This window comes from Idiotropiscis lumnitzeri, chromosome 20 (assembly GCF_059441095.1).
Source record: "Idiotropiscis lumnitzeri isolate Australia: NSW breed Sydney's pygmy pipehorse chromosome 20, RoL_Ilum_1.0, whole genome shotgun sequence".
Classification (NCBI taxonomy): Eukaryota; Metazoa; Chordata; class Actinopteri; order Syngnathiformes; family Syngnathidae; genus Idiotropiscis; species Idiotropiscis lumnitzeri.
This window is the reverse complement of record NC_142410.1, coordinates 4,686,939-4,705,707: the sequence shown is the minus strand read 5'-3', so window position 1 is coordinate 4,705,707 and position 18,769 is coordinate 4,686,939. Positions and strand designations below refer to the sequence as shown.

The 18,769-nt window shown below is 40.3% G+C and overlaps 3 protein-coding genes across 3 annotated transcripts; 1 reads left to right on the top strand and 2 right to left on the bottom strand.

Moving 5' to 3' along the window:
• Positions 1–100: 100 nt before the first annotated feature.
• Positions 101–5,750, bottom strand: scd (stearoyl-CoA desaturase (delta-9-desaturase)). Its single transcript, XM_088283836.1, has 6 exons — positions 5,585–5,750; positions 5,109–5,386; positions 2,656–2,786; positions 2,379–2,584; positions 1,504–1,736; positions 101–365 (listed from the first exon to the last, which is right to left on the bottom strand). The coding sequence occupies exons 2-6, from the start codon at positions 5,347–5,349 to the stop codon at positions 166–168; spliced, it is 1,011 nt and encodes a 336-aa protein (XP_088139962.1). The 5' UTR covers positions 5,350–5,386; positions 5,585–5,750; the 3' UTR covers positions 101–165.
• A 2,194-nt stretch (positions 5,751–7,944) lies between these two features.
• Positions 7,945–11,859, top strand: dnajb12b (DnaJ heat shock protein family (Hsp40) member B12b). Its single transcript, XM_088283835.1, has 9 exons — positions 7,945–8,269; positions 8,792–8,969; positions 9,077–9,222; positions 9,314–9,481; positions 9,553–9,623; positions 10,199–10,308; positions 10,402–10,574; positions 10,710–10,857; positions 11,180–11,859. Exons 1-8 carry the CDS (start codon positions 8,137–8,139, stop codon positions 10,829–10,831), a joined length of 1,101 nt encoding a protein of 366 aa, XP_088139961.1. The 5' UTR covers positions 7,945–8,136; the 3' UTR covers positions 10,832–10,857; positions 11,180–11,859.
• Positions 11,860–14,639: 2,780 nt separating this feature from the next.
• On the bottom strand, positions 14,640–16,779 carry ddit4 (DNA-damage-inducible transcript 4). Its single transcript, XM_088283774.1, has 3 exons — positions 16,633–16,779; positions 15,832–15,994; positions 14,640–15,426 (listed from the first exon to the last, which is right to left on the bottom strand). The coding sequence occupies exons 2-3, from the start codon at positions 15,989–15,991 to the stop codon at positions 14,954–14,956; spliced, it is 633 nt and encodes a 210-aa protein (XP_088139900.1). The 5' UTR covers positions 15,992–15,994; positions 16,633–16,779; the 3' UTR covers positions 14,640–14,953.
• Between the last annotated feature and the right edge of the window lie 1,990 nt (positions 16,780–18,769).

Below are 18,769 nucleotides of genomic sequence, written 5' to 3'. Positions count from 1 at the left end.
CACAAAAACAAGCAAAAATGTGGTCGCGGCCCCCCCCCCGTGAAGCCGACTTAAGACTCCTCGTAGTGGATGAAGAGATGAAACGCCGTCAGAAAAAAAATGACTTGTGGAGGTTTTTTTATTTTCCGTTTCAAGCTCGGCGAGGTCTGGTGGCTCGTTTGGATTTTAGCCACTGCGGTAGCTGCCGTCGCCCGTGCGCTGCGCTCGCGCCAGCACCATCTCGTGGGTTACTCGTTTGCGATCCTTGGCGAGGCCCAGGAAGCACATCACGTCGATGAAGCAGGTGGTCAGGTTGAATTTGCAGCCGAACTCGCTGGTGGCATAGTCGTAGGGGAACGTGTGGTGGTAGTTGTGGAAACCTTCACCTGCATCAAAATACATCGGGACATTTTATTAGAACACAGCTGGGCGATAATGGAAAAATTTATAATGATTATTTTGATTCGATATTAAAATCCCAAATTAATACAAACCATTATTCATTGACGTCAACTACCAAAGCTCTACTACTCAATTCAGAGATCACAATAATTATTTCTTTAAACCCTTGAAAACGCTACTTTAAATATAACTTGAAAAAACAAAAAGAAACGAAATTACCAATAGAGTTAAATAAGAATATGCTATAAACCAGGTGTGGACAAAGTACGGCCCGGGGGCCACATGCGGCCCATTACATATTTTAACTTGAAAAAAATGAAATGAATAAACATTGTTAATGTTTTATTTTCTAAATACTGTGGTGTGTCAAAGACAGATATAGTGTTGTAATGCTTTTGTTCATTTTCATTTACAATTAAATGTTTTGTTTTTTTTATCCGATGGGGTTCTAGAACCCATTGTGGCCCGCCAATCAAAAAGTTTGCCCACCCCTGTTATAAACTATAAAATAAAAATCCTGATTGTTCCTGCTATGCATGTGTTGGCCTCTTGGGGGCAGTGTGGTGCAGCGCATTACTGGAATATACCTTACACTGAGAATGAGATGAGTAGAAGAAGAAAATTGCTCTATTCATGTACTGCCACTTTTTTCCACAGATTGTGAAGAATGTCTTGTTATATTTCTTGTATGTACGTGTTCCTACGGCATTTGTGTGTGAATATTTGTTATTTTAAAAAAATATCACTCCCGGATGTTGATGCTAATTTTCTGTTAGATGTCAATAAGATTTTATGTGCACTTAGCATTAGGAGTGGCCATGTTTCTAAAATGAGGCTTGTCTTGTATTTAAATATACAATGTGGTGTTCTTATTTTTGTTGCACGGGTGTAAAACAGTTCAAATTAAAAGCATGTTCTGTGCCGGCAAGTTCACATAACGACAAATTGCAGCACACCACACTGTTAAGGACATTAATCTTTTTCTTTGATGAGAATGAAATCACAATCAAATTCCGATTGCCCAGCTCTTGAGCACAGGAAATCATTTGTGCAATGTATGGCTTGTGACTCCTAAACAGATTCACACAATTAACTACTGTACATGCTTGTGTTGTGTCATACCTATGGCGCTGAACGTGACAAACTTGTTTTCCCGGGGGTTGATGCTCTGGTCGTACGGCCGATTGCCCCACATGTGTGCGGCGCTATTAACCAGCCAGGTGGCGTTGAGCACCAGCGTGTAGCGCAGCACCGCCGGCACGAAGTAGGCCACCCACAGAGACTCGCCCCAAAAGTACCAAGGCACAAAAATGGGCACGAAGAAGCACATGAGCAGCACTGACAGCTTGTAGTGTCTGTTTGGAAGACAAAGCATGGCAGTGAATATATTTTCTTTAGGTGAAAAGGCGGGATCGCTGTTGTCATTGTGGGTCAATGCCGCATGTTTCAATTACCTTGTGAAACCAGATGAGCAGCATATAGCCTGGGCTTTATTTATATTGTTAATGCACCGCTTTATAAAAGTACCTTACTGGTGGGCTAAGCCACACACAGTCATATTCTTTATCCTCTGCACAGAATTACTATTACTGAAAAGTAATTTGCTCATCCAAATTTTTTTTACATTTTACAAATTAAATAAGATACTAGACATTTATACCATCGCATAACCCTAAAATACTGATTATGAGAATCTAAAAATCTCCCTAATTAGGAGCTTTTAAAAAATAAGAAATAAAATACCTACTTTCAAACTTAAGTTTGGGGGGGGCTAATTTTTTTTGGACTTTGAAACTTTGCCAACTAGACAGGAAAATATATATAAAAAAATGTAATGGTAAGTAATTTAAGATACCTTAAAATTTGTAAATGGAAAAAAAAAAAAGAAAACACTTTGCAAATATCAGAAACAAATCCCATTAAATATTAATTCCAATTACTTTCTCAAAAATGCAAACCCCACCAAAGCCAAACGCGTTTCATTGCGGCGTACTCACTTCCTCTGAAACGTGACCACCTTGTCGTCCAGCAGGTCGTAAAGCTCCAGTTTGCGTCCCTTCTCGATGACGTCGGGATGTTTGCGCACCAGCAGCCAGCCGATGTGCGAGAAGAAAAAGCCGCGCACGGCGTTGTGCGGGTCGGCGTCCGTCTCAGAGTACTTGTGGTGGACCCTGTGGTCGCGGGCCCACTCGTAGATATCGTTCTGTCAGGGGGAGGAAAACATTTTAACGCCTGAAGCGTGATTTTTATGTTTCTTTCTTTTTTGGGGGTTACCTGAAAGGACATAGAGTTGGCAACAGCGAGGAAGATCCTTAAAGGTAGAGTGGCCTTGTAGGACCTGTGACTCCATAGGCGGTGAGCGCCTGCTGTCACTCCTAAAGCACTTATCAAAAAGCAAAGTGCGGCTGCCAAGACACAAAACGCAATTAAGCACACAATGCAAAAAAACTCTCAAAACAATTGTTAGTTGCAGCCCAAGTCAATGAGAAACATTTTTTAGGGGAGTGGCTACTATTCCCTGACAGTGTTCACTGTAGTGTTCTTTCAAGACCTAACCGTGTTTGACATGCAAGTGAATAAACGGCAAGTCAAGGCATGTTACACAGTAGTGTGACTTGAGTCATACAGTAGCACATGATCACTGACCGACTGTATCGCATTTGTTTTATTCACTATTCACCCACGGCTTACGCAACGTGCACGTGGAGACTTGGTGGGTTCGGGATAGAGTTGGACGATTGATACATTTTATCTGATTTATATGCCAGGACATTTTTTTTAGCGCCTTCTCATGGCTCATATTGTCTGACGGTCTGTTAACAGTGTGCAAAAAAAAATGGTAGTGTCACAGTATTAAAATATAGCTTTAAAATGTCATTTTGCAAAATATTTCGGTAAATACCAAACTTGTTTCACCCGATCACAGCAACGGATGAAAATGTCACCGGCATACGTCTTGTTTTGATCAACGGAGTCCTGTTATCTCGATGATTAGCACAGATGGCATCATGGCGTTGAGTGATAGTTGTCGTTTTTGCAGTGTAAATATGCAGATAAAGGGCGTTTTAAATAACGTTTTTTTGTTTTGTTTTTTGTTTGAAAATCAAGCCGAGTCAATCGAGAAAAGCGTGTTCAACAGCCGTCATGTTTGGTTTGTTTGTTTCTCCCGGCCTCTGCGCTTCTTGTTTTGGTCACAGCCGCTTATCGTGCCCCACCGTGGAGCAACTCAGCAGGCTTGGGGCCAGATGGGATTCTCTGGGTTTTGTGAACTTACAAATTGGTTTTGCACTAATACTTTTTAACCAATACGGTTTGGCATCTGAATTTGAATGCATTAACTCATTCACTGCATACTTGTGAATTCTGTTTTTCGACGGAGACGGGTGGAAGCTGCTACATTGTAAATTCCAAATTTGGTAACAACTTAACTGATGCACAACCGCCATTTTAGATATAATATCAAAGGCTGCATTTTGTGCAAACTAACAAAAGGGACAATTTTCCAAATAGATCATTTCCTTACATTATCTGCAAAGAAAACATATTTCCATTACTTCTGTGGAATTTGATGGAAAGGGGGAATTACATCTTCCTCTCAGTCATCCAAGAAGTTTAATATTCCAACATGAACAGCAATTATCTTACTTTTTTTAAACAAAGGATCTTTGCCATCAAAGAGAGGATTTTCAACTTACTCATATGACGGCCACCTTTTAACCCCGAGATTACTTCCAACTTTGCATGATTTTCAAAGGACATGACTTTGATCTTGATTAACTTATATTTTTATGATTGTTACTGTTTCTGATGAGCCCTGCGATAGATTTCCACTGTTTCATGTGGGACCAACATCCAGCTTTCAAGCTGCCACAGATAAGCATAGCATACGAACGATGCCTTTAATGGGATATTATAATGCATAATGTGACATTTTACTTCTTTTTCCCATTTATGTATGAGGTTTACTTTCCATTGTTTCTTTTGGACCACACAACTTTGAACATACCGTGCTTGTGTCTTAAACGTTATAAGAGTCTTTGTTTTTGTTTAGTTAAAAACTCAAGTTTTCTGACCATAAAATTATTTCCAAGAGTTTTTTTCCAATGGTAAAATTGAAAGCAACGAGACCGTCTGCACCTTTCTCACTTGTCATCAAAAAGTTTAGTGTCTTAACATCCACCAAAATGAATAGCAATTCTTACTTTTGACACCACAAAAGTATTTTAGGACAAAATTCTTACTGTCATAAAAGTTGGTACTGTTTAAACTTGCGTTTACACTTATACGACCATTAGGAATGTTTTACAATGGCCTGTTTCACCACGACCGAACAGCTTAATTCCAGATTCTGTTTCCTGTTGAGTAAAATGAGAGCAATGTGACTTTGATTACGCTCCACTCATTTGTCATTACTTGTATGACCACTGAGGCCACAGTTTGACTGGGGCACGCTAACTCCCAGGTTTCCATCAAAGTCAACATATTGTTTAAAGTGTGTTTTAACGGCCACCGTTTTGTAATTTGAAATTCTTGGAAACCGGATTGCACCTCGCAACAAATGACACCAGCATTAATGTATATGATGACGTTAGACATTCTTTTATGGCGTGCCTGTCTCAAACCGTGCACATTGGTGTCAATCAACCAAGTGTGTGTGGCATGCCGGTGTGTCGAGTGGACGGAACAAACAAGAGGCCGGCCATATGGCACGACTGTAGCGCACTTACACCAGAGAAGCGTGGCGAGCGCGGCGCTGGGGACGAGGAGCACGCCGTACAGGGCACCTATATGCAACAGGGTCATGAGGATGACGTTCCTCCACACGACGATCCTCGGCGGCTTGGGGCCTTGCTTCTCCTCGTACGTGTGGTCGAACGCGTCTTCCCTGCAGGAGGCCTCCATCGGAGAGCCGTTGCTGGATGCGGGCTGTTGTTGTTGCTTCTGTTTTCGCTCCTCCGCCACCGTCATCGCGGTGGTGTCTGTCAGGTTTGGTTGGATAAATGCTCTTCAGCCACCCCGGGAAAATATAAAACGAAGACAACAATTAGAAAGGTTACTAGTCCAATGGAGGGGGAAAAAAGGCGACAGATACTGTGATGCTCAGGCCACTAGGAAGCGTTGCGTAACGTCTATCGGTGACAGGCTCCTTGAAAATGAAGGCGGAGGCGGGGGGGGGCAGCAGAAGACAACTTTAACAACTCACCGAAGGCGGGATTAAAGAGGGCTTTGAAGCAGTGATAGCCAGCCGGTCGCCTTGTTTTAAACAGAAAATAAAAGAGAGGAGAGAAGTGTGTCGCATCAAAACCAAAAAGGGATGGGGAAGCGCGAGGTGCCTGTGCGGCTCCCCAGCCAATCGGCTCGCAGCTCCCGCCCACTCGCCGCTCTGTGATTGGCTGCTGGGCCATCTGCTGTTCGCCACCTCTTCTTCGCTCTTCATCCAGATGTGTGATTATTAGGCTCTTGTGCCCCCCACCCCACTTTTCACCCCGTCTCTCACACGCACCTATGCCCCGCATCACCAGACATCCGCGTGGGGTTTAAAATGGTGACGTCACAAGCACCAGCGTTGGATGACTAACCTTAAAAGTTTTATTTAAATTAGAAAGGGCTCCAACAGTACGTAAACGTCCATTCACATCGACATACAAGTTTGGTATACCTGCACGAGCCAATCAGATTTGAAATAAAATACTCTCATAAACTAAAACGTTTTTTTAATTTTGTATTATTTTTATTTTAAATTGTATTCCTTTTTTATGATTTATATTTGTTATTGAAATTGTAATAGTTATAATTATTCGTGTTGATTGGACATATTTTTAAGAATTTATATTTTTAAATTTGATCTATTTATTTTATATTGTACAGTGGATTCATTATGTTTGAGGAGTGAACTCAGAGCAGTTTAGAATGCTTTTAATTTTTATGATTGATTTTCATTTTTGATGATTCATTCATTTTTAATGATTATATTTATTTTTGTATTGACTTAGTTGACATTTTATTAATTTTACTTAGTCTGTTTGCATTTTTTATTTATTGCATTTATTCTTTTTATCTATTGGTTTTATTATTTAATTTAATTTGGATCATTTATATTTTTTGTTTTTATTTGGATTAGTTGTATCCATTTTATATTGTATGAGTAAATGATTTTATCTTTTTTTTTTAATTGATCAATATGGCAGCAGAATTTGGTTGGCAAGTCTGCCTTCAGTTATAAATTTTAGGGTTCTAATCCCGGCGCCGATCTTGTTGGATAGCCTTTCCATGTCACTATGCTTGTGCGCGTTGTCTCCAGGTACTCTGGCTTCCTACCACATTCAAATATGTGTTTTGCGATTGACTGGCAGCCAGTCCAGTGTGTACCCACCCTGCCTCTCATCCAAAGTTTTTCTTTTTTTTTTTTTTATTTATCTTGTGTTATCTTCTATTTACTTTTAAACTACTCACAAAAAGTGATATTGGGCTTTCAGAAAAAAATGATCCAAAGGTGCACTTTAACCTTTACAGGTAAACTTCATTTGACCTTCTCAAAACTTTTGAATACACATCCAACCATTCATGTAATTTTTGCACAACTATACTGTTCACTAACAAAGAACTGAACAGTAAAATTCACAACAGGTGTTTGAACCATTTATCACCCTGTGAATTTTCAAGGACATGCTTTTTGATGCGTTTGTTCTGTGACTCTTCCGCTCCGTATCTATGTTGCAATCTGCTGATGACACACTAACACTGAGCCAGTAACTCCCAACCAGTGTGCTGTGGCAGTGGCACAATACTGTGCAGTGGTAGATTATCAGTTCTGTTGTGCTCTAATAAATGATACAATTACTATTTCTGTTTATCTATTCTAGCAATGTATTCTGACATGCAGAACCAATGAAACCACTCCCCCCATTGTTTGGAAATGTGAGATTTTTGAGGGGTAATGAAAAATATGTGCATTGGTTCAATGAAGGTAGGGTGTAATCTAAGTTTAGTAGCCAATTCCCTCACAGGTGATTTGTTTAAATGACAATTCAAACTGAACCTGGAATTTTTAGGTGATTCATGTGGCTCAAATGCCTGTTGTGATTTTTACTGTTCTGATTTTTGCCAGAGAAAACCAGTTTTGCAAAAACTATTCAATCAATGTAAAGTTGTGGTTACAAAATTTTAGAGGTCGAATTAAGTTCACCTGTTCTGGTTATATGGTGCATTTTAGGTTCCTCCTGAAATTTCACCCGAACCAATATCCTTAACTTTTTTGGTGACTAGTGTAAAAGGAAATATCTTCTATCAAATAAAGTGAATAAAAACAGACAATAATAATAATCTACACAATCACACTATAAAATTCAACAACCAAAACAAAAATAATTGTAACAACACTCACTATCCCTTTTCTCTGAACTAATGGTAGAAAATGTGAAGTATTGTTACGGCCACACTTCATTTTATTTATCATTTTTATGCTTGCAACCCACTATGACTACAAGGCAGCACCGTTTTTGACCAACATATTTGTTTTTTATTTTAAAGGAATGATTTGTCTCCCTCTAGTGGACGACTTAATCCACCACACATCGGTCATCCCTCGTTAACGGTGCTAACCCATTTCTTTGAGTCTCCAGCTATATATTTCGAGGCTGGCAAAAAAAAAGACCCTCACTCCTTGCGACTGCCGGCGTCAGGATTCGCATGACGTCACCGCGCCTCTTTATCAACTTCCGGTCCTGCCGCTAACCCACCGAGGTCCACCACACCATGGAGGTGAACCGGGATGAGGCGGAGCGGTGCATCGACATCGCCGCCGCGGCGCTGGGCAGCGAGCAGCCGGACAAAGCGAGGAGATTCCTGGAGAAGGCCCAGAGGCTTTTCCCCACCGAGAAGGCGAAGGGTGAGTTGAACCTTCCAGCACTTGAACGCATCACCTTTTTATATGGATGTCTATGTGAACATGCAGTCTAATGTACAGTATGTAATGGAAGGGTGGCGGGGGGAGATGGGGTTGTATCACTGCAAGCTAAACTGGCCCAGGACGTCATCATAACAAATGAATGGCCCGCAATACACATAACGCATGTTATAAAATCAATTTGTTCAAAATTGGTGCTTGGTCTAGAGGCCATTTTGGACAGTTTGGGTCAGGTGCATAATAAAATGCGTTCTTGGAGGAAGCTGGTGTGGAAGCACTAGCTCATGAAACAGCACTGGGATATGGCAGCATTTCCCAACCTTTTTTTAATGAAGTCAAGATGTACATATTGAAGGGGAAAAAAATCACCGAAAGTACAGTTACATTGGACCTGTAAAAACAAATGCAATATAGAAGTGCAATCTAGTTCTAGTGCTTTGTTTTTTTTTCCTCCCTGTGGAGAAAAAAATGTCCACATAAGCCATTGTTATTGTTTGTCCATAGTGCTGCTGGAGCTCATCTCCAAGAACGGCTTCACACCCAGACAAGGCGCACACGCGGACTTGAATGGAGACTCAGGACCTCGACTACGACACAACCAAAGTGACCATCGCAGGCCTGAAGAGAAACCCTCAGATACCTCAAAGTCCTACACCGCAGAGCAGGTGGATGCTGTGCGAAGGTATGTAATCCATCTATAAAAAAAATAAAATAATAAAATGCACAAATGTTAAATAACCTATCCAACCCAATAACAAATGTCAACAAATCGCCATGTTCTTCTTGCAGGATTAAGCAATGCAAAGATTTCTACGAGATCCTCGGCGTGCAGAAAGACGCCTCTGAAGATGAACTCAAAAGATGTTACCGGAAGCTTGCGTTAAAATTCCATCCTGATAAGAATCACGCTCCCGGTGCCACGGAGGCATTTAAAGGTAACCTTTATTGTAAACCATCTGAATATTTGTTTAATATCTTTACAATTCAACTTCAGGTTCGTATCGTTTTGTTTTTCCCAATGAGTAGCCATTGGGAATGCGTACGGCGTTTTGAGCAACGCCAAAAAAAGGCGACAGTACGACGCGTGCGGCGAGGAGACGCAGCATCCTTCCAGACAGGCAGATGCCAACTTTGATGCGGATATTTCCCCTGAGGACCTCTTCAACATGTTCTTTGGAGGAGGTTATCCAGCGAGTGAGTTTCACCACTTTTTACTCCCTAACTTTCACTTACCGATTAATTATTCATCTTATGTTATTATTTAGGTAGCAACCACGCATACACAAACGGGAGGACGCGTCACCAGAGGCCACAAAGAAGAGAGCGACCACGAGACGTGAGTATCGTCTCAATGCAATGTGTCACTTTAGCCACCAGATGGCGCTATTGAGTCACGTATGTATTAAGGCAGACTGAGTTTTACATAGACCCAATAGAAAATGTTTACATATGACTTCTCACTTCCCACACAAGACCCTTAATGTATCAAAACAAAACTAAATTTATTAATTGACAATTTTCCAAGTATTAGATTTGCATTATAGTAATATCTTTCCTATAAATGGGAAGCAGTAAATACATCCACATTGTGCTCCTTCTGGTGTGTGCGTCTTGGCCACTAGGGGTCAGTATAATACAAAATAACGTTGAGTTGGGCACTCAATAAACGACGAGTTTCACATTTTAGTAACTCAACAAAGCTGCAGTAATAGTTATTTTTTGCAGAGAATAAAGAATATATACCTTGCACCATGACATGATAGTTTTCAGTGCCAATTCACATGCAAATTGGAGAGATAATGTTGTTTATTTTATTTTATTTTATTTTATTTTATTTTATTTTATTTTATTTTATTTTATTTTATTTTATTTTATTTTATTTTATTTTATTTATTTATTTTTTATCCTCAGGGGGGCCTTGCCCTCTTCGTGCAGGTCATGCCTATCCTCATCCTGGTTATTGTGTCCGCTCTCAGCCAAATCATGGTCAAAAGTCCCGCCTACAGCCTCAGCTATCGCCCGTGAGTTAACAAAAACAAACAAAGAAAAAAAACACTTTACTTTACTCCCAGAATCATCACAATTTGTCTCCCGCTCGCTTTGTCACGTGGCAGGTCGGCAGGCCACACGCAGAAAAGGCTGACGGAGAACCTGAAGGTGGCGTACTATGTGGCGGAGCACTTCTCCAAAGACGTCAATGACGGGAATCTCAAGCGCTTAGAGCAAACTGTGGAGGACGATTATATCTCCAACCTGCGTAACAATTGCTGGAAGGAGAAACAACAAAGTACGTAGTAAACGCCATAAGCCTGGAACCAGGTAGAGCCGACAGCTTCGTGATTTTCTTGAAAAAGGATGATCGTCGCTTTTCACTCACACAGTCTATATTCCCGTTGAATGGTTTGCATTCTCTCCCGTGCAGAGGAAGGTATGCTGTACCGAGCACGCTATTTCGGTGACACGGATCTATACCAGAGGGCTCAGAGGGCTCGGACGCCAAGCTGCGCCAAGCTGTCCGAGATCACCGCCTCCTTGCACGGCTGAGGTCACATCCCTCCTTATTTTCACAAGTAAGCATTGTAAGAATCTGTGCACCACTTTCTTAAAATATACACTGTGGGGGTTGTAAAAGTACAGTAGGTATACACAAATAAACCTATTTAAGGAAAGAAGGAAGAACGTGAGTAAGTTTGGAAGGAAGTGGGGTATAACGGAAGCAAAGAATAGAAGTAAGAAGTGAGGAAGGCAGTAAGGAAGAATGAATTAGAAACCTAATTGAATGCATACCCACTGCATGGTTGATTGACAGTTGCTTTAAATCCGGCAAAAAGACAGCAAAAGTCGATCATTGTTATCTGTTTAGATTTATTTGTGTATTTTTTTTCCATCTAGACTGACCTGGCTGTAAAAAGATGAGCTTACCTCCCAAAGACAACTTGACACGCGATAAGACAAGGCATCATCACCTGCTAAACTGGTTAAAAGTGACGAAACGTTGAGATCTGGGTAAGGATTCGCTCCACGGCACTAAACGGGACTTCTTTTTTGGGCATTCAATTTAAGCCAAAAGAAGATTTCGGTTTTCAGCTTCAGTTGCGCCTAAGAATCTTTGAATCTATGCAGTAATTTTGTCCGTCTATACACGTATGTTGTCATTGATGTCTCATCTTACAGTTAAATGCACTATTTGATTTATTGTTTTAGCAAACTTATCATCATCATGTAGCGTATATTGAGAATGACACTCATGTGGGTCTGGGGTGGATTTCTAACGAGTCACCGTAGTAACCTAATCACAATCGTAACTCTAACCCTGGAAAACCAACGCTAACCTTCTCGAATTAGCGCCATGTGCAAGACCGACCCCCTTCTTCTCGCCCTGACCGCCACTTACAACCTGCCCGCGCGCACACGCCCATCATCTCTTCTCGCACCTGTTTGACAGAAGGCGATTCCAGAAGGCCACAGAAGGGTGCAAATTCCCCACACAAACGCCAATCATTTACATCCCAATAGAAAACCGCGCATCGTTTTTTTTTTTTTTTTTTTTTTTGGGCACGTGTTTTGGCATTAACAACAGACACCTCACTGAAAACAACGTGCGGTGCATCTGCACCACAAACAAGCGTGTGGAAATGTTTGACTAAAAATGACGACACGAACCAGAGGCAAGGTTACTTGCAAAATATACGAGTCTATCCTCAACTAGAATAAAAGCAAAAGTTCTCTGCATGCCCATCTGAAAAAGCGCTCCGCTTACGATAGTTGACGAACTGCCCACATTCTCCCGTCAGCCATCAATTAGCAAATTCACTCTCCTGTTGCAGAGAAAATACACAAAAGTTTGCTTTGATGATGAAACAACGTCCATCCATTCAGTGTTTAGCTCAACCGTTACCTTCACGGCCTCATAGAAATTTATCGAACTTTTGCAACAACCCACATAACACAACTGCGGAGTTGCCATTATAATATATTACGGACAAAAATTCCACCCAACTGTGATTTTAATTAATTTTTACGGTTTTGTCGTGAGTAGCGATGTCATTGTGTTACGTGAACTAGTGTTAGCTGTACACGTTCTGACTGTTTGTGAGACCGTGAAGGTGTCTGAATGGGTTTGGATGAACGAGTCGACGGCAAACACTTGCGTCCACGGTGAGAGAACTTATCCAACTATCACATCTTCAATTAGTCGAATTCAACTCCACTATCACTTCAGTGCTGTCTACAAAAAAAAAAACGTTAATCTGTAACCCAGAAAATAATATGTATAATAAATAATATTTTAAAAAATGTAAAAAAAATTAAAAAAAAAAGTTTTTCCTAAATCCAGAATGTGATCGTTTTGCTTAAAACACAAAGACAACTAATCTGCTTTTATGGAGGACTGAGGACAAAATGATTTTAGCTTTTTACAATATTTTAAGTCTCAAAACCTTTTCTCTCCTTTCCATTTTGTGTGCAATAAGCTTGCCGGCAAGAACAATGTTTTTCTGAATTTTGGTGACCAGTGTTGCTGTTGTATATTCTTTAATTGGCTACTCATGCTTTACTGTCATTGTTTGCTTTTTTTTTTTTTTTCTTTTCTTAACCAAAGCGTTGGTTGTACAGTTGTATTTCGAGCAGTTGCATTTGAAAGGTTATCATTTGCTCATAGAGTTGGCTTACTTCAGAACATCTTGCACACACACACACACACTTTTCTAATTATAGGCCCCCTGACCCAACCCAACCTCAACCCTAACACCTCATTCTTAAATCCTTAACCCCTAACCTTAACCTTCTAAACGCAAACTTAACCGTCAACCCAACTCTAACCCTCCTTGGTCTCCACCAAGGCCCGACTGTACACGACAGTGGGGAAAAAAAAAAAACAGTGGCGTGTTTGTCCGCCACAAGGCTACTTCTTGATCTGTAACTCATTAAACAACGATCGAAAGTCCATATCACCGCACCTTTATCCAGATTGGCATCTTCCGTTGCCCATGTGCCACGCTTCTACGCCTCACAGGTGTGTCTCTGACTATTTAGTCTAGCGGCGAAAAAGGTCATTCAAACCACACTACTGGCGAGTCAAGACTTTTTGCACAATACTTTGTTGTTTTTAATGATTATTTCATTTGAAATAACTGCATTATCAGCCATGCTTGAAACTCTTCCCACCATGTTTTTACCGGGCGATATGGGAAAATAAAATAAAAAGTGGAAATGCTCAACAACGATGTGGCCGCTTTGTGTTTCGGAGCTGAACAAACAAGATTTAAAGCCAAGCGCCCTGTCAGCACTTTTTTCAAGGCCGCAGCTGGGATCACTGCTCCCCGCACGTTCACGTTACTTGGCCGACGTGCCGCATGTGCTTGGCAGGAAGCGCAGTGTCATGTTCTCAAAAAGGCCTTCCTTCTTTTTTGGTGCATGTGTGTCGCCGGGCAGATTTCGACAACCTTCCCCAATGGTTGCAGAGCGTGCTCAGTTCATGCAAAATACCACTTTTTACCTTTATTTATTTATTTATTTATTTGCATGCGACACTGTTGGTCATAGTGGGGGTGAAGATTCCCTCATTGGCCACACTATCATTGGGTACTCCTCCAGTCTAAGCCTAACTAAAAATTGTCCTTACTATATATATATATATATATATATATATATATTTATATAACATATATATGGTTGTTAAAAACTGATTTTTTTTTTATCATTATACTTTTATAATGTAAATATAGCATTATTAAAATTTGAAGAAAGAAGTATGTCAGCACGCCAATTTTTTTTTAATTAAATAATGGAATTAACTCCATATTTTTGGGGGGTTTACTTCATCATATCAATGATGACATCAATTTATAGTGATAGTAAAAAGTTAGTTTCAGTGTATTTAAACAGGCAATTAAATGTTTATTCTATTGTCTGTATTTTTAAATGAATCCATATTCATTGACGTATTATGAAGTAAAAACAAAATTATTGCTGTTAACTTTCTATAGGTCATTTTTTAATGTTTTTGATTGCTTTAGAAAGAAACTGCTAAGCTTATTTTCTTTACTTTTCAATAAGAGTCTTTAAATGTATGGCAATCATTTTTATTTTGTATAGTCTTTATTTCAGTGAGCACTATAAAATTAAATGACATTTTATATATATATATATATATATATATATATATATATATATGAAATGTGCATTTTCATAATATACACTTCTGAAATGTGTTGCGTTTGTCTGCGTATTTAGTCACAAAATGTACTGAATAGAATACCTGAAATGTATATTTTTTTAAGAAGGTCATCATAAGTGTGTCGTGCTTTAAAATCACTGATACAAGACAGGATACAAAACAACTAAGACTCCATTTGTTTAAAAAAATAATTTATTTTTCGCGACTGTGAAAATACAAAAAGCAAAAGAAAATTTGTGCAAACAAAGTGCAATGTCTTATGAGTATTTGAATATCAAATAAATAAGCGTCCACACGGGTATGGAATGACGTCTGACTAAAAGCTGTTATGCCAAATGATTTTTTTTTTTTTTGTTCTTTGTTTTTTTTATGACCTTATAGCTGTAGCTGCCATTTGGGCGGTTTCCATAGAAACTGAGGTACACGCTTGCGAATGCTTCACTTGTACCGTGGTGTCGTCCTTCTTTGTTCGAAGGTTACAGTCATCTTCAACATTCCTCAATCAGCAGATCCTCTGAACAGTACAGTTTCTTCTTGATGACGCGGAATCCGGTGCTCAGCTTGATAGCTTGCCTTCCTGCCGGCACTTTGGAACTAAAAAGTCCTTGGATCTTGGGCCACAACCCGCCGGACTCCAGCCTCAGCACCAGAGTCAGCTGAAACGTGGGCACCAGGTAGGGGTCCACCGAGAGCTGCGCCACGCTCTCGCACTGCGGCCCCCGCTCCACGCACAGGTCCACCAGGGCGCCGCGCAGGCCGCACGGCTCGCTGGCTGCCAGGTGCAGCAGCTCGCCCCCGATGCGCTCCAGGAGCCGGTCGGGGATGAGGAGCTTGGCGCAACGCAGGGCGCACGCCGAGTCCTTGGCCTCGCGTAGGCTTCGCTCGATCAGCTCCACCACCTCCTTCAAGATGGCCGCCTCCGTGGGGTCGTAGAAGAGGTCCTCCTCGGACACTTCGGACACTGTTGGCATGAGAAGGATAATGAAGATTAGAACTCAAGCTCAGAACGAGAGAGAGAGAAAAAACTAAGAAACAGACTGAGCTCAGGAGAGCACAGTATGAATCTGGGAAAAAACTGGCACGAAATAATGCAATGTTCTGTCCTCTGATTGGTTGAATTGAGCAATACTTGTTCCAGCCAAGTTTGATTAGCTAAACGAACAGATCTACAAGCGTTAGTTTAAAGAATTATTTACAGCTATGTTTTTAGGTAAAAATTAATTCTCAACTATTCCAGTTGATGTCGGTGGCACAGTTTCCGGCTGTAATATTGCGTCTTTGTGAGGTGCTGATGTGACGCAATAGTGGTCCTGTATTAAGAAGTGAATTCGGTCGGGTAAATGACCAAATTCTGCATTTTACCCACCTGACTCAGAGAGGTCGCTCCTGCTGCTGTTGTTGGACCTGGATTCCATACTGTCGGTCAGCCTTTGCACCAAGTTGCCCCAAGACAGCCTCCTTGGACTGCTGTCCACCGGAGACGGGGGCAAGCTGCCTGTCTTCATGGTTGAGGCACTCGAATGCATCGCCTGCGTCGAAGAAAGAGGCGAACAAACAACAGGATGAGATGATGAAGTTGCAGAAGGGCTAACAAAGGAAACTTGTGCAAAAATAAAGTCAGTTTTCTATGGAGCTCTAGACATGACATTGAGGATTTTTTTAATTGTGGCCACAATGCAGATGGAATATGCACACAAAATACAAATTCATTCAACAATGCTGAATTAGTCATATTCTACAATTTCATTTCCCCTTCCCCCCATGTCATGTATGCGGCTCCATACTTTTCCTCTTTTTTTTCCTGCAGTGTCTTTGGAAAGTCACTGTACAATTTTTATTAACAGCGGGATACAAGCAACGCGTTACATTAGAATACAATCTGAAATGGACATCTCTGCTATAAAATTGAGAACAATAAAATAAATAAACTGGACATTTTTTGTATTTTAACTATTCTCATTTTCTGTAAATGCTCTGAAACACAGTACTTAAAATTATGTTGTCAATAGTTTCACAACTAAATTATTAATAGCAAAATCTGAAAAACTGGTAATTTTGCAGAAATCTCTTGTTTTTTTACTGCGCTTTCCATTTAAAAAAAAATGATAATGAAAGTGCACAGTGACTTTCCGAATGTAGTGTAATCAAATCTCAATCAAATCCTTACCTTCAATGACAAAGCAAAAAATGTCAGTTGTTCGAAGCTTTATTGTCTGCAGAAAGCAACCATCGGACAACTTCCTCGTCCTCTTCAGTACTCGTCAGTTAGCTGTCGAAAAGCTCTGCAGCTCCGGCTTACCCCGCAACAATGTTTATATACTGTTCCCTAAACCACGCCCTCCTCTACAGCCGGCCAGCCAATCAAAAAGGAGACACATGCCTGACACGCCCCCGAGCTGTATCTTGCCTGGTAACACGCCAGCAGTGAACAAAAAAAAATGAAAAAAACAGGGGGGCTGGTGTTGAATAGCAGACCCCGCTGCTGTGGAAATGTACAGGGACTTGCCTGGGCTTGTTGATTACATATATTTTTTGAATTCTTTTGTGTTATATCCGAGCGTAGGGGACGTTAAATGGCTCAAAGTCGCTATCTGGTTCGGCTGGTTGCGTATACTGTATGGCTGCAAAGGCATGACATCACCTGTTTTGCTCCTAAAGCATTACATCACTTTTTTTTTTTTTTTTTTGCTGCAGAGGCTCGAAAACAACACTGCAGCAGCATCTTCGGAAAATGACAACAAAATGCTCAGTTTTAACAGCTATGCATGGCATAACAGCTTTGTGTTTATGATGCATATGAACAAAAATGTTATATGCTACCGTAACGTTCGTTTTTACACCTCTCGATTTACAATCATTGTTCAAATGTGACTGTAGAATCAGTGTTGTAGAAGTATTAAACATTTTACATACAATTTGCACGACATTCTGCAACAATGGTGGGAGATAACTAAGTACAAATACTGTTTATTAACAACAGTATGTGAGTACTTTTGCCAACTCCTCTAAAAACACGACACTTGGAGTCAAATTTGAGTAAAACAAGCCTTCAGAAAAAGAAAGTAGCATTTAGTTACTCTATTGATCAGGGACTCTCGCAGTGGTTCTCAATTTTTGTTTTGCACCAAGTACCACCTAATATTTTTTTAAAGACTCACCTCTCCAAGTACTACTCAATTCTAACATACTGTAGTGTAGTAGGCCTAAGTGTTCATCGAAAATAAGAGATTTTATTCCTAATAAGTGATGTAGTCAATGTAATATTTACAATTTTTGTAAGCCGCTGTAATATTATTATTATTATTATTATTTAGGAAAATAAAAAATAGTTAAGCAATGATTAATTTAAAATGTGTTATGCATGCATTTACATTTTCATTATTTTAAGTGTTCTATCTATCTATCTATCTCCATCCATCCATCTATTCTACAAACAAGATGTTCTATGTACCAAAGACATTGCATCAGCCATCAGCTGACTGGTGAAAAAAAATATGTTTTGCTGCCTCCCAATGCCATTAAGATGACCCTAGCAGCTGATTTGTTTGTTATGAGTTGCACACAGGGCCGCATGTTGGTCAAGTGGTTTGCATGTCTGCCTCACATTTTTGAGGTTTGGGTTTCGAGTCTCGTATGTTACCCCCGCGCTTCCGCTTCCTCCCACATTACGAAAACATGCGTGTGGGGTTCGTTGCAACCTTTAAATTGGTGTCAATGTGAGTGTGAATGTTTGTCCATATGTGCCCTGCGATTGACTGGCGACTGGTCCGGGGTCAGATGCGATAGGGGAGATGGAAGTTGTGCGTGTATGGTGTTGGGTTGCAAAAGAGGAAGTTTGTGTGTTACTGTGTGTGTGTGTGAGGAAGTTGGGAGCAGTACTTTAGTGGGGACACGTGAGTGGGAGTGGCTGTCTAAACAAGACAAACACCGCAAAGCACACTGTGTCCCAATAGGGAGGGCGGGGGGCTGGGCTATGTATTACACAGTGGTCCGGCCCACTGGCGACCCCCCAAGATTATGTAGGTCAATCTTTTCCTAAAATTGTTGGCTGTCTTGTAGTTTTTTTATTTATACATATTTAAGCGCATATATGTATTGAAATGTGCATACGATTTTTTTTAATAAAATTTGGCCAACATTATGGCTTCTTTACTTGACTGTTTTAAAAATTTTATTAATCATTTTTATGTTTATATATTGCTTACATTTATACTTAAATAAATGATATATATTATTTATTTTATTTTCATTATTATTACATTTTTATTTGATTCTACGTCTTATTTATTCTACAGATTCATGCT

Coding starts and splice junctions, on each gene's coding strand:
- scd (XM_088283836.1), bottom strand. CDS start 5,349: ATGACGGTGGCGGAGGAGCGAAAACAGAAGCAACAACAACAGCCCGCA. Junction 2,585..2,655: donor CCAACTCTATGTCCTTTCAG/GTAACCCCCAAA, acceptor TCCCCCTGACAG/AACGATATCTACGAGTGGGC. Junction 366..1,503: donor TGTCACGTTCAGCGCCATAG/GTATGACACAAC, acceptor ATTTTGATGCAG/GTGAAGGTTTCCACAACTAC.
- dnajb12b (XM_088283835.1), top strand. CDS start 8,137: ATGGAGGTGAACCGGGATGAGGCGGAGCGGTGCATCGACATCGCCGCC. Junction 10,309..10,401: donor TACAGCCTCAGCTATCGCCC/GTGAGTTAACAA, acceptor GTCACGTGGCAG/GTCGGCAGGCCACACGCAGA. Junction 10,575..10,709: donor CTGGAAGGAGAAACAACAAA/GTACGTAGTAAA, acceptor TCTCCCGTGCAG/AGGAAGGTATGCTGTACCGA.
- ddit4 (XM_088283774.1), bottom strand. CDS start 15,991: ATGCATTCGAGTGCCTCAACCATGAAGACAGGCAGCTTGCCCCCGTCT. Junction 15,427..15,831: donor GAGCGACCTCTCTGAGTCAG/GTGGGTAAAATG, acceptor TCATGCCAACAG/TGTCCGAAGTGTCCGAGGAG.